This window comes from Nothobranchius furzeri, chromosome 9, assembly GCF_043380555.1.
Source record: "Nothobranchius furzeri strain GRZ-AD chromosome 9, NfurGRZ-RIMD1, whole genome shotgun sequence".
Lineage (NCBI taxonomy): Eukaryota > Metazoa > Chordata > Actinopteri > Cyprinodontiformes > Nothobranchiidae > Nothobranchius > Nothobranchius furzeri.
Genome location: NC_091749.1, coordinates 20,697,790 through 20,712,183, shown reverse-complemented (window position 1 = coordinate 20,712,183; position 14,394 = coordinate 20,697,790). Strand labels below are relative to the sequence as shown.

At 42.7% G+C, this 14,394-nt stretch overlaps 1 protein-coding gene across 1 annotated transcript in view; it reads right to left on the bottom strand.

Annotated features, from left to right (window-relative positions):
- The window catches only part of vps35 (VPS35 retromer complex component), a 49,879-nt gene extending 40,081 nt beyond the window's left edge, over positions 1-9,798 (bottom strand). Inside the window, exons 1-2 of the mRNA XM_015941873.3 lie at positions 9,682-9,798; positions 7,777-7,875 (exon numbers count right to left, since the gene is read on the bottom strand). Of these exons, the coding sequence (XP_015797359.1) occupies positions 7,777-7,875; positions 9,682-9,684 (102 nt within the window). The 5' untranslated portion in view covers positions 9,685-9,798. The remainder of the gene's footprint in view (positions 1-7,776; positions 7,876-9,681) is intronic.
- Between the last annotated feature and the right edge of the window lie 4,596 nt (positions 9,799-14,394).

Here is a 14,394-nt window from a genome sequence, read left to right as displayed (position 1 = left end):
CAATAAACTCAGACTTCTTTTCGTTTAACTTTAAGAAGTTGGATGCCAGCCAGCCCTTCACGTCATCTAAAGATGCAGCCAATTTCGAGCCCGCATTCTTCTCATCCATTTCTACGTATAGTTGACAGTCATCAGCGTAAATGTGATAGCTCAGGCCATGCTAATTCAGTATATTGCCCAGAGGCAGAAGGTAGATAGAAAGCAGCAATGGCCCAAGAACAGAACCTTGTGGCACCCCCCAAGGCAGTGGAAGACAGGAGGTTGCACAGTCACCAATGGAACGGTTTGATAGGTAGGAGCAACCATTTATGCGCCACCCCCGTCACCCCAACCCAAGACCCAAGCCGATCCAGTAAAATATGGTGATCGACCGTATCAAAAGCCGCTGAAAGGTCTAGCTGGAGAAGCAGTACCCTAGACCTAGAGTCAGATGCCACCAGAATGTCATTTAGCACCCTAATCAAAGCAGACTCAGTGCTGTGGTGTGGTCTAAAGGCTGACTTAAATACATCCAACAACGAGTTGTTGTTCATATGGGCAGAGATCTGACCATGCACAATTTTCTCAAGGACCTTCGAGAGAAACGGGACTTTCGATATAGGGCGGAAGTTCTCATAAGAGGAGAAATCGAAACCAGGTTTATTCAATATCGGCTGAACAACCGCACCTTTAAAAACCTTAGGGAACACTCCGCACTGAACATGCTACTGAACATTATCTCCACTTATGTGGTTATGATCAGGGTCCGAAATTCACACTCGCCAAATGCAAGTAAATTGCTCCATTTGGCGAATAAATTTTTGAGCTCTACCTGCCACATGGCGAGTAAATGTTTGCACCAAATTAGTTATGTTTATCAGTCATCTTCCATGGATTTCTGATAGTCCTCCCGCCTGCACGCAACGTACACAAACGTACGCGAAACGTGAGCGCCGCATCCAACGTCATTTCCACCTATCCCATTCAATCAATTTATCAAGTTAGAAGTTAGCTTCGTGTTAAAACTAGCGGTGAAATGTGGCGGTTTTTAACTGGAGTCAGCCAGCCTTCCAAAAGAAAACTTGTCGAACTGGAAGAAAAACCACCAGGACCAGTGGCAACCAGAAGATTTTGTGAAAAGTGGCGAACTGGAGGTGGCGGAGTCGTGAGACAATTATGATGGCCACGTAGCGTTGCTGCCTTTCACAGACAACTGTCCCTCGGCATTCTTCAAATATCCAAATAATGCCCGTACTTCCAACTTTGTCTTCTTTGAGGGATAATAAATGTCCCGAGTGCTGCCGTCTCCTCTGGCCATTATTTCAGCTTTAGCTTAAAGAAAGTTTTGGTCGTAAACAACAAAGTGCGCATGTGCCGCTGGCAACTTCCAGCAGATGATACGGTGGCTGGTAAGGGTCACCGCGCCTACACCACAGCCACGGTAATCCACCGAGATAATTTATATTTTTTAAAAACAAGACGGTTATTATTATTGTCTACTTTTTTACCGGGGTTTACTGCTACACCGGTTACCGTGACAACCCTAGCCCTGACACACTTTCAGATATTCTCATGGTGCAGCTGTGTTCTCCAGAGATCAAGGACTATGACCCAAATGAGGCTGTAATGCTTTGGCACAAAGACGGTGTCAGAAGCAGGAGGCCAGACTTCATGGACAGAGAAAACAAGGAGTCTGACTAGATTTCAATGAAAGAGTTCATAAAAACATCTCTAAAAATAAATAAATAGTAAAAATGACAAAAGAGTTGTTTTCCTTATTAACTGATGTTTTAATTATTTTGTCACTCTGTTTGGAATCAACATAATATAGAATAACATGCTTTAGGTAGATCTAAATCATTTAGAATTTTGGCTGGTAAAAAATATGCTTGGCCGGTAGATCTTCATCATCTACCGGCCAACTTGGCCGGTGAGTAAAAAATTTAATTTCGGACCCTGGTTATGATATAAGGCTGTTGCTGCTATTGGGAAGTGAACTGTGCTGAGTCAAACTAGGAGAATATTAAGATTTTCTGAGGGAAAGAGAAAAACAATTGTCTACCTTTCAGAAGAGGAACTGGCAAAAAAACTACATGGAAAATATGTGGAAACGTTTGTTTTTAACCCCAAATTGAACAAGTTAACCTAGATCTTAAAAAGCAGCTCAGATGATGAAACTGCAACTATGATTCTGATAACAAGCTAACTAATTGAACTAGCTCCTCTTAAGATAACCGGCTAGCAGAGCTTCTGACTGACAGTTTATGTGCAGCAGCAAATCAACTATCCTGATTAACAAGGTTATAAACGCTCATAAATGAAAAATCACTTTGATGTGTGTGGGAACTTTTCCAGGCCCTCTTTAGCAGGGTGGGACTGGGAGGAGAGTGCTGTAGCCTTTTAGCTGGAAGCTAACTAGAGCCTGGGGCTAACACTAGCGACATGAAGGTGGGTTGGTTCACCGGCACATGTCGGAGTCAGCCCGGTAAAAATAATTAACGACACCGAGCGGACTCACGTTCACATTTGAAAGCAGCGCTGAATCCAGAAATATCAGCACAAAGTGCATTCGTTGCTCTGAGCCAGCATGACGAACAAGGGAACGGCGCCGCTAACTCAGTTTCGGTGTAGCTTTCCAAAAGGGTCTATGTAGGGGGCGGGCGTATTATGTGAACGGAACCATCTGATTGGCCGCATATCAGAAGGGCTACATTTGATTGGTCAAATAATACTTTCGCGTAAAAAACAGAGCTGGTTTACAAAAAGTTGATGTACGACACGGATGGAAATGTTTGGTTCAAACATTTATCGACGTTTCTGCCGTGCTTTGCGATGGGCCTATCGCACGTCCTGTTATCGCGATGACGATAAGTTTTCGATATATTGTGCAGCCCTAATTATTTAACATTTAAACTTATTTTCAGATATTTTTATTTATTCCAAAAACCCTGGTAAGGCAGGGGTGTCAAACTCAAACTCACAAGGGGCCGAAATGAAACTCTGGGACGGAGTCGAGGGCCAAACTTAATATTTTTTGAAAAAGTGACGGCAAATTTGCACGTTTTCTTTATCAACATATATGCAATTTGGAACCTTTAAATTTGGAAACAAACTTATTTCTGCATTAACACTGAATGTGGAATAACCAAATTACACACGAGCAAGTCAGTTACAAATAAAACACATCAGTGGTATTCATTACTTGTGGTATAATCAGCATTTTTAAAATCTATTCAGGATTTATGTTTTCTTGTTTCTTCATTTTTCTTATTTTTATTCTCCTTTTTTTCTCCTGTAATAAGTGTCATCGCTGCTGTGACGTCTAGCTTTCCCCACTGAGGAACAATAAAGGGATTTTCTATTCATCTATCTGCAGCCTTTCCACTTCCTGTTTACTGCAGGTTAAATATTTTCTCACGGGCCAACAACAAAATAAAAATATCATTTTATCTTAAATGAAAATGCAACATCTCACCTGTTAACTTTCTTGTTTTGGAGCAGAAAAAGAGCATAAAACCAACATATTTAAAGCTCAGTTTGCTCCACTGGTTTACTGTGATGCTCACCTGTTCCAGCCAGATACCTGCATCATGGGGTTGATCTGAGCTGAGGAGGAGACTCCTGTTGTTTTGTTCATCTTCATCATAATAATGACAACATTAGATGACAACAGGTGCTCACATAGGTTTGTGCTGATGAACATGTCTGAGCAGCTTGACCACATTGTTGTGTGTCGGGGGGGAAACACGACAGCAGCCACAGAGCCGTGCTGGTTTGAGCGTGTCGCTGCTCGCTGGAGTAATATCAGCTCTGTCTGGAAGTTAGTTTGAAAACTTTCTCTTTCAGTCGTGAACACATTACTGAGCGGCTAGAATCTCCGTTTCTGGGCTTCAACGTCAGAAAACAGCTGAGTGAACTCGGCGCTGAGTGAGAGGAGTGTAGTTTGTCCGAGACAGCGGAGCTGCAGACACCCAACTAGCTCTGACTGCCTCGGCGCTGAAAAAACACAAAGGAGGGGGCGCGTCTGCTCCGCAAAGCATCATGGGAGTTGTAGTCTTTGCAGTAAAATCGGCCAGCGGGCCAGTTTTAATATATTTTTGATATTTATCTCGCGGGCCACATAAAAATGCTCCGCGGGCCGCATCTGGCCCGCGGGCCTTGACTCTGACATATGTGTGGTAAGGGATGTTTTTCTGTATTTGGAGCATCAGAAAAAGTTTTATGGTGGAGGTGATGTTTTAAAGTCACTGAGGAACTGCATGCATGCAGTTTGTCGTTTTGCTGCTAATACAGTAGCAGGTGCAGCTGCATATTTTTGCAATAAAAATGTTATGTTGTAATGGAATTCATGCATTAGTTTTTGTTTGCTTTGAACCCAGAGCAGACGTCACACGCCAGACGACAACAACACTGCATACTTTAGTATTTGTTCATTTATCGTGAGTAATATCGATATCGCATTATTAAGCACTGTTATCGAATATCGCAGGTTTTCCTAATATCGTGCAGCTCTATCATAAGTTAAATAATCATAAATAATCATATGGGTGAATGAACCAGATGTTATATGAAATGTCTGAATAGTTTGTGCCTAATTCAGTGAAGTTGAAATGAATATTGTTCTTACAATGATCCATTTAAATCTTATGATCAGTACTGTTTGATTTAACAAGTTAATCATTATCTACACTCATACACAAAGTTCAATAGATGCAAATTCAGGTTAAGGTCATCGCACATGATGTGTAAAGATTCTTTATCCACAGAATTAGAACAGCTTGTATCTGGAAGGTGTGGTTTCTGAGGGATGCTTGGTAAAGCTTACAAACATGTCAAATTCTGATTCGCAGTAATCATAAACTCTAGATTATTAAAATTAGAGTGACTTCCCGAGTTATTCTGTTTCGAGTGGAACTCCGAAGTGGCCAATTCGGAATCAGCCTCCTTGAGACACCTCTCTCTCTGACATACAGTCAAACCTGTTGGCACACTGCCAGTTGACACATCCACACGGCTCCTTAAGAGAACATTCGTCTTAGACGCAACAAACCTTCCTGCCTTTTGTGACCTGGAGACAACTCAAGACCAGGTTGGTCGTACTGCGGATATGTTGTTTTATTAATAATCAACTCTCTAGTTTATAGCAGACAACAAATTCTTTTACACCCAGAATTCACAATCTCTTTCAGATACAAAGGTTCCGATACACATCTACTTTACACCACCTACAACACACATTACATCACCGTATCTACACTCCATCACATATCATTATTCATAGCTTGTCAATCAATCAATCAAATTTTATTTCTAAAGCGCTTTTCAAACAAAGTGTGATTCAAAGTGCTTTACAAAATGACCCCAGATTCCCATAACAGGTTAAAAACATTAACAAACATATGCAAGCACACGCAGACACACACACACACACAGACTCACACACACACACAAGTAAAAATTATATTAGGCTGAGTCCAGATGAGCCAAGTATGGTAACGCAAGGAAACGCCATCAGAGGAGCCGTCTGTCCCGGCAGCATTAGGTCTTCCACACTAAGTCAGGGCGCTCAGTGGAGGGGGAGCATAGACCCCCACCTATAGAGCGCCCAGGAAGCTACAGTCGACCACCGCTCCCGGGGCAGAGGGCCCCCACAGAGGAAACACTGGATTAAAATGAGTAAAAATGTAATAAAAGAGCTAATATAAATGACAAAAATTAGAAAATAAGTAATAAATAAAATGATATAAACAGTAAAATAATAAATTAAATAATAAAACTGTGCTAAAATATAATCATATACAACATGCAAAGCAAGTAATAAAATATAATCATGTAAAACGAGAATTAAAACTGTAGTAAATATTTAGATAAAAGCTAACCTAAAAAGATGGGTCTTGAGTCTTGACTTAAAAACATGAACGTTCTCTGCGGCCCTGAGGTCCTCTGGCAGCTCGTTCCAGAGGCGAGGGCCATAACACTGGAAGGACGCCTCGCCGTGAGTGTGTGTCCTGACTTTATGGATGACTAGGAGACGCCTGCCAGAGGAGCGCAGAGGCCGTGAGGGTTCATATGGTAAAAGCAGTTCTGAGACATAAGAAGGCCCAAGACCGTTAAGACACTTAAAAACCATTAGAAGAACCTTAAAATTGATCCTGACACATACGGGGAGCCAATGCAATGATTCTAAAACTGGTGTCATGTGCTCCCGCCTCCTGGTCTTCATCAGGACACGTGCTGCTGAGTTTTGTAGAAGTTGTAAACCTGAGATGCTCTTTTTGGGAAGACCAGAAAGCAGGGCATTGCAGTAGTCTATCCTACTGGTGATAAAAGCATGCATCAACGTCTCTGTATTGGCCCGAGAGAGAATGGGGCGGACTCTGGCGATGTTCTTTAGATGATAAAAACCAATTTTTGTGATATTTTTAATGTGTGGGATAAAAGTCAGCTCAGAGTCAAAAATCACACCCAGGTTCTTCACTTGTTCAGATGGATTAAAAGACAGAGATTGTAATTTCGGTAAAAGCTTCTCTCTCTGGGCCTCAGGACCGATGACTAAAACTTCAGTTTTGTCCTGGTTGAGCTGGAGAAAGTTCTCTGCCATCCAGGATTCGATGTCTAAAATACAGTTAAAAAGTGCATCCATTGACCGAGAGTCATGCGGAGACACGGAGATGTACAACTGTGTATCATCAGCATAACTGTGAAAGTTAACCCCGTGTCTCCTGATGACTCCGCCAAGAGGGAGCATATAAAGATTAAAAAGCACTGGGCCTAAAATTGAACCCTGGGGCACATGTATTGTCATGTATTATAATTAGTTTAGAAAAATAAAATTTATTTTTAACTGTATACTTGACTCTGCCTGAATTAATACGAAGTGTGTTTATGGTCCCTGAACAAGCAAAGAATCCTCAAGTCAACTCTTCTGGTTAAACATTCAAAGATCAATCAGGTTGAGATTTCATATTTATATGGAATCACCACATCTCATTGGTCATAATTAAATATGCAGTTGTTACGCTATAAAGTGCGAAGCTGCAATGGTAAATGCAGTTCTGAGAGATAAGAAGGCCCCAGACCATTAAGACACTTAAAAACCATTAAAAGAGTCTTAAAATTGATCCTGAAACACACAAGGAGCCAATGCAATGATTCTAAAACCGGTGTAATGTGCTCCCGCATCCTGGTCTTCATCAGGACACGTGCTGCCGAATTTTGTAGAGGTTGTAAACCTGAGATGCTCTTTTTGGGAAGACCAGAAAGCAGGGCATTACAGTAGTCTATTCTACTGCTGATAATGTTAGATGTTCATAGAATAAAATTCATGTTGAAGTTCAGATTATTTAATCGAGTAAGACATGTGGTTAGCTGGATCCTGCCACTTGAAAGAATCGGAATCGGGAATGGATGGGAACTGGAATCGAAATGAGGAATTGGAATTGTTCCAATTCAAACGACGCCCAACCCAAGTCTGTGTGTAATGAATGAATCTAACATACATGTTTGACTTTTTGAATGGAATTACTGAAATAAATCAACTTTACATGGTAATCTAATGTTATGACCAGCACCTGTACTTTGTTTATCGTGTTTTTTCTACATTAGATGTTTGAGCCCAGTCAGAGCAGAATTTCTGTCACCTCTGGGACAAAAGATGAAGTTCACGAACTTTTGATCCATCCGTCAAAAAAGGCAAAGTCTGTGGGGGGTAAACGTGTTCAACCAAACAAAGTTTCTACAAATTGTGTACCAGTGCTATGCAGGAATGAGCCTTTAAAGCAGAGAACAAGCGCCTACCAGGCATCGCTTCATTTGGAAGGACTGGACCTTCACAGCTTGAACAGCTTCATCTAGAAGCTTCTCTTGCTCATCCTGAGGAGACTGCTGTGTGGTTGGCTGTAACAAAACACAAATACAGGTCTTATGAGAATGTTGCTCAGATTCAAAGCATCCTGTCAAGGAGTGATGCTGAAACTCTAGTTCATGCATTTAACCTGTTCACTGCCACTGACGACAGAAGTCGTCATTTTAAATTCAACCGTTTCACAGAACGAGCCCCCGCACCGTGAGAACAAACATCCCAGCTCTAAAGCCGATCTTCATCCACGTACGTCACACGTCATGTGACCAGGAAGCAGAAAATCCATGTGTTAGATCGTTTTGAGCCGCTGCTGTAAAAAAAATTTGGCGCGAACCGGAAAAGTTTCTGCCGATCACAGTTTGACAACGGATTACGAATCAAAGGATAACACTCGAAACGTGCGGATTCTTAAGAGGTGAGTCTCCTCTTTGTTTTTGGTGTTGACATCATCATAGAGCGCAACGTTCAGTGACTCTTAAAAAAACTGTGAAAATGCTGAAAAACGTTGGCAGTGAAGGCCTTTAGCAATCAGCAAAGGGCTGCCAGTGAAGGAGTTACAATCTTAAGATTGATAATTATCCAGGAAGTCCACAGAATGTAGTCTCCAGGTCGTCCAAAATGCTGGAGTTCTGATGAGAAATAAAGTGAGAGATCACACCTCTCATGATCTGGAAGATTGCCAGATCCAAGTTGAGCTTCAGACAGCAGGATTTGGACTCCTGATATTCAGACATCTCTCCTCTGATTGGCTAACAGCAACAAGACTCTACCACTGACTCTGCAACGTTGATGTTTTATCTCCACAAATAACAAGAGACCCAACCAGAGTCAGACCAGTCTGAATCACGCTGAACAGTGCTGTTGGGGGCTTAGCTGACTGTGTTCAGCTGGAATCGGTTTTCAGCATCACAAGACATTGAGCAGAGCTATATTACCATGGTAACAAGTTCTGGAGATGTTTTAAGTACAGAATTGGAATTCAGCCATCTGTAAAACACCCACCTCCTTTCACTCTCATCTAAATGGCAGGTGGAGAATGAGAAGCAGCGTTCACATTGCTATAGTCCTGTCAGAGCAGTTATTACAAGAGAGTTGTAGTAAACCCAACCTTTACAGTGGTTGTAATTTAAAGTTACAGCTCAAATCCATTTAAGAACTGTGAAAATCTCCAAACATTTTACATAAAAACAACTCGTTCCAGCCTCCAGTGAGGAGGACCTAAACCCTGCTTCATATAAAGACTGTACACATTACAATAGCTGTTCACAAAACCAGGACGAAGAATGGAGCAAATGCAGTTCTCTCTAAGGAAGCGCAGAGATCACGTGGTCTGTTTGCTTCCGGGTTGCTGGTGGAGAGGGTCCGCCTGGTTCGTGTAGGTAGAAAACAAAGCACTGAATATAACGAGAACAGGCAACCAGTACATGTGGGAGATGACCTAGTAGCGCTTTATAAAACGTCAAAGCACACGCACGCGCACCATACCCTTACTGGGACGACTTTTACTAGCAGACTAGCTAACATGCTACAGCTAGTCCTGAGCATTTGATATTTGAACTCATTACTGGTTAAACTAACCCAGTGGTCTAAGTAAACTCACACCAGAAGTGCACTGACGTATAAATGTCTAAATTAACACCAGCTGCTGGTTAAGCTAACAACATCCGGTCACAGGTTGAGTCTTAACGCTAGGCCACAGCACCACAAGAACAACTACACATTCAGATGAGCTCGAGTCACACTGAACACCTGTAGCCCAACCGGTCCGGAGGTGAATCAAGTACCGAGGGAACGAAAAGGGCCAGATGTGCAGATTTTGTTCCTGTTGGAAAGCAACTTACCATTGTTACGGGACTGGAACACAATCAGCTCGAAACGCTCTTCTATCATGTGACACACAGACGGTCCCTCCCAGCGTCTTCGCTCGCTGACGTATCAACGCGGCCGCCCTCTTGGATGGGTCCCCACCATCGTTTTCATGTCTTTGCCCCCTGTGCGGCCAGTGCATTTACATTTTAATAAAAACAAACAAATGTGTTCATTTTACTCTCTCTCACACACACAACAAAACGCGCGCGCGCACACCCACACAGTAATTTGGATAAAAATTTATTTATTTATTTATTTATTTATTTATTATGGTCCCAAAGAGGACTGAAATTATGTTTGCAAATCCTCTTACAGAACATTAGTAGCAACCAGTCACCTCTGGTGACATGACAAAGAGGAGCAGAGACAAGACGTTTACAGGAAAAAGCTGGAGAAGCTTCGGCAGAACTGAGTTGATGAGGTAATGTACAGAATAACTGCCTGGCTACCTATACTACCTGAATTAAAAATAAATAAATAAAACTCAGGTTCACCCAAAATCCACACTGGAGGCATGAATGGCAGCAGAAAGGCACTGCTTCAAATAGAATTCATTATAGTCTATCCACCTTATTTTTGGTTGGCTTATGGAGAGACGGTGAGATACCAGAAATAGTTTTTTATGAACTTTTATTGAACATTTGAAAAATGAACAAAAGCAACTACATTTCAAAATTCGTTAGCAGAATGGCATTACAGAGCAGCTCCGAAGTCCGTGTTCATGTCAACTTGCATTTTGTTGATACAATTCAACTTGGTATAGTAAGAAGACAATAAACAAAAAAATAAATAAAATAAAAAACAAAAATAGAAAATGAAAGGATACAAGTAAGACAGCATGAAAAAATAAATTATATGTGTATATAAATAAAAATTTTACAAGGGGGAAGTTAAAGAGCAAACAAGGTCTATTGTGTATACTAGGGCTGTCGCGGTAACCGCAAAAATGAAATATCGCAATATGAAGAAGCCCACCGCGCTGCATCATGGGCCAACGCGATTACTGAACTTGGTTCAACTCAATGATGCATGTTGAGAAGGATGGCTGCACTGGTATCAAAACGAAACGTTACTTCGCTCCTTTGGGAGCACTTTGGTTTTCAGTACGTCAGCTGCTGCGCAGCCAGAGTCCTTGGCCGAGACGGAGCTGCCACCAGCGGCAAAAAAATAAATAAATAAACGCTCGGAGACCTGCTGAAGTCCCGGACAAGCACTGCTTCTGCAACCGTCCCGAAGAGAGTTTGAGCCGAGCTGGAGCTCACTCGCTACCTGCAGGAGGAATGCATCCACCCTAAAGAAACCCCCCTGACATGGTGGAGCAACAACCAGGAGAGATTCCCTTTGCTCGCCAGAGTCGCACGCAAGTACATGTGCGTTAGTGCAACGAACGCACCATCCGAGAGGGTTTTCAGTGTTGCTGGAAATGTTGCCACCCCTCTCAGATCCTCTCTCAAACCGTATATAGTTATCATGCTGGTTTTCCTTGTAGGTAACAAGGAAGTGACCGAGCTATAAATCACCCTCATTCGTGTGTGTGAAAGTGAAATGATAGTGCGCCCGCCCCCCATAGGCGTCATTTTAACCGGGGACGCCGGGGACATGTCCCCGGCAAAATTTGTGATTGGCAGCTGTGTCCCCCCCACTTTCAAAAAAGCCTGCTGATGAGGATTTTTGTTTTACCAGCTCAGATCTTATACCGGGGTCGGCAACCTGTTCCCATCAAAGAGCCATTATTACCCGTTTCCCACAGTAAAGAAAACACCGCAGCAGCCGCGGCGTTGTGGGCGGGGCCTACCCTCAGACAGCAGAGAGCTGCTCACAACCAGGTGACAGCAGCCGGTACCGTTCGCTCGCATGGACATCGCACCCGTGGGGGATTCAACACCCACAATTTTCCTTCTGTTTTGCTCACCTCCACACCAGTCTGGTTTCTTTATGTCGCACTCACTCTGTTTGCCTCATCTCGGGTTTCCAGGAGAGCAGGAGAAGGAGGGACGGAAGAGCTCGACTGAATTAATCTTTTTACATCTTGACATTAGCTGTACAAAGTCTGAGTTTGATAACGTGAAGAACAACAATTTGCAGAGGTTTATAACAGGCACGGCGCCAGGTTTTCATTTTTGGGTGGGCCACGGTAATTTTGGACAGACCTTAATAAGCAGTGACTTAAGTGAAGCAGGCAGGTCGCGCTAGAAAATTTAGTTTAAAAATACGTCATGAATGTGTTCCCCCGTCATTTTTATTTCTAAAATATGAAGTAAAAACTCCCAATTTAATTTTCATTCATTTGTCATTAATATGTAGTCTACACCCGTGCGTTAAGTGGACCATCTTCCAGTAAAAGCAAAGCTTCCAGCCCACCTCTCCAAATGCGTAAAATGTGCACCACCAAGGGCGTCAGTTTGTTTTCAGAATTGCTGGGGACAATAACCATACACTTGAGTGGTGTTTAAAAATTGCTGGGGACAATAAAGTAGGCTAGCACAGGGGTCGGCAATCTGCGGCTCTGGAGCCGCATGCGGCTCTTGCTTGTAAAATAATGAATGGATATTTAAATAAAATGCTTTATATTTTACTGCATTAATTTTACATCTGTAAGCCAATTCTAAATGTAAAGATTGTCTGCGTAAACCTGAACAGTTCCAACCCGGTCTTACTGTGAGACCGGATTGACGCCTCTCGCTTGTGCGTAATCATATCGGCGCTTCTGAGCTGCTTTCTGACCTTCCCCACCTACAAAGTTTAATTACAACAATCAAACGTGACAGAGCCTGGATTTGTATTCTGAACAGTCTAAACATGTTTTTAAAAGAAACGTATGACAAAAGTGGCACCTGCTCAGTAAAACCACTAACAGGGTGAAAAATACCAAAAATTGTAGGCAGAGACGGGCTACAACTTCTGGATCCACTTTATATAAATCATTTTATTGATTATCGTCTAATGAAAGATAATTAAGACGTACACGAGCGATCAGGCGCGTTGCAAGCTTTTCAAAAGTGTGGGGGATGTTGTCTGTGCCTAAAATAAGTTCATGTTATTCATCTTGTTAGTTTAATTTCCATAATAGCAGAGCAGGTGCGAATTAGACGCGTCACGCATGTCTCCGTTTTAAACATGTTTAAACTGTTCAGAATACAAATCCAGGCTCTGTCTCGTTAGATTGGTGTAACTAAAGTTTGCACTGAATGAAATTTTACATGAAACCATGTTGAAAAGAAAAGGATCCGATTAAATCGTTTCCCCCTCATTTACAGTCAGTACAGCGCAGTGCGCGTGGCTCTGGGGTTAATCAAGTTTAATTGTAACATTAATGTGTTACTGGACACGCTGGTCTGGTTGGTTAGACCAGTGTTTGAAGTGGAAAACACACACACACACACACCAATTAAAATAATGCTGATAGCGTGGACTAGAAGACAGGTGATGGTTTACGTATTTAAATGATGCTCAGGCTGCTGTAAAATGTAATCTCCATCCACATCCAGACACAATTATCCTCTATTCTTTCTCTAGTTGCTCTGCTCTTGTCTGGGCTGATAGCTGACGGTGCGCGCGGCTCGCCTAACTAGCGGCTGATGCACATTTTACGCATTTGGAGAGGTGGGGATGCTTTGCTTTTACTGGAAGATGGTCCACTTAACGCACGGGTGTAGACTACATATTAATAACAAATGAATGAAAATTAAATTGTGAGTTTTTACTTCATATTTTATAAATAAAAATGACGGGGGAACACATTTAGGACGTCTTTTTAAACGAAATTTTCTAGCGCGACCTGCCTGCTCCACTTAAGTCACTGCTTATTAAGGTCCGTCCAGAATTACCGTGGCCCACCCAAAAATGAAAACCTGGTGCCGCGCCTGTTATAAACCTCTGCAAATTGCTGTTCTTCACATTATCAAACTCAGACTTTGTACAGCTTATGTCAAGATGTAAAATTATGAATTCAGTCGAGCTCTTCTGTCCCTCCCTCTCCTGCTCTCCTGGAAACCCGACATTGGCTGTCAGAAGAGGGAGGTGAAGAAGGAGATGAGGCAAACAGAGTGAGAGTGCGACATAAAGAAACCAGACTGGTGTGGAGGTGAGCAAAACAGCTGGAAAAGTGTGGGTGTTGAATCCCCCACGGGTGCGATGCCCCCGGCTGCTGTCACCTGTTGTGAGCAGCGCTCTGCTGTCTGAGGGTAGGCCCCGCCCGCAACGCTGCGGCTACTGCGGTGTTTTCTTTACTGTGGGAAATGGGTAATAATGGCTCTTTGATGGGAACAGGTTGCCGACCCCTGGATAAGATCTGAGCTGGTAAAACAAAAATCCTCATCAGCAGGCTTTTTTGAAAGTGGGGGGGACACAGCAGCCAATCACAAATTTTGCCGGGGACATGTCCCCGGCGTCCCCGGTTAAAATGACGCCTATGTGCACCACAGCCGTTAGGCGCGCCGTGCGCACCGTCAGCTACATCAGTCCAGACAAGAGCAGAGCAAATAGAATAGAGGATCATTCCGTCTGGATGTGGATGGAGATTACATTTTACAGCAGCCTGATCATCATTTAAATAAAACCATCACCTGTCTTCTAGTCCATGCTATCAGCATTATTTTAATTGGTGTGTGTGTGTGTGTGTGTGTGTGTGTTTTTTTTCCACTTCCAACACTGGTCTAACCAACCAGACCAGCGTGTCCAGTAAC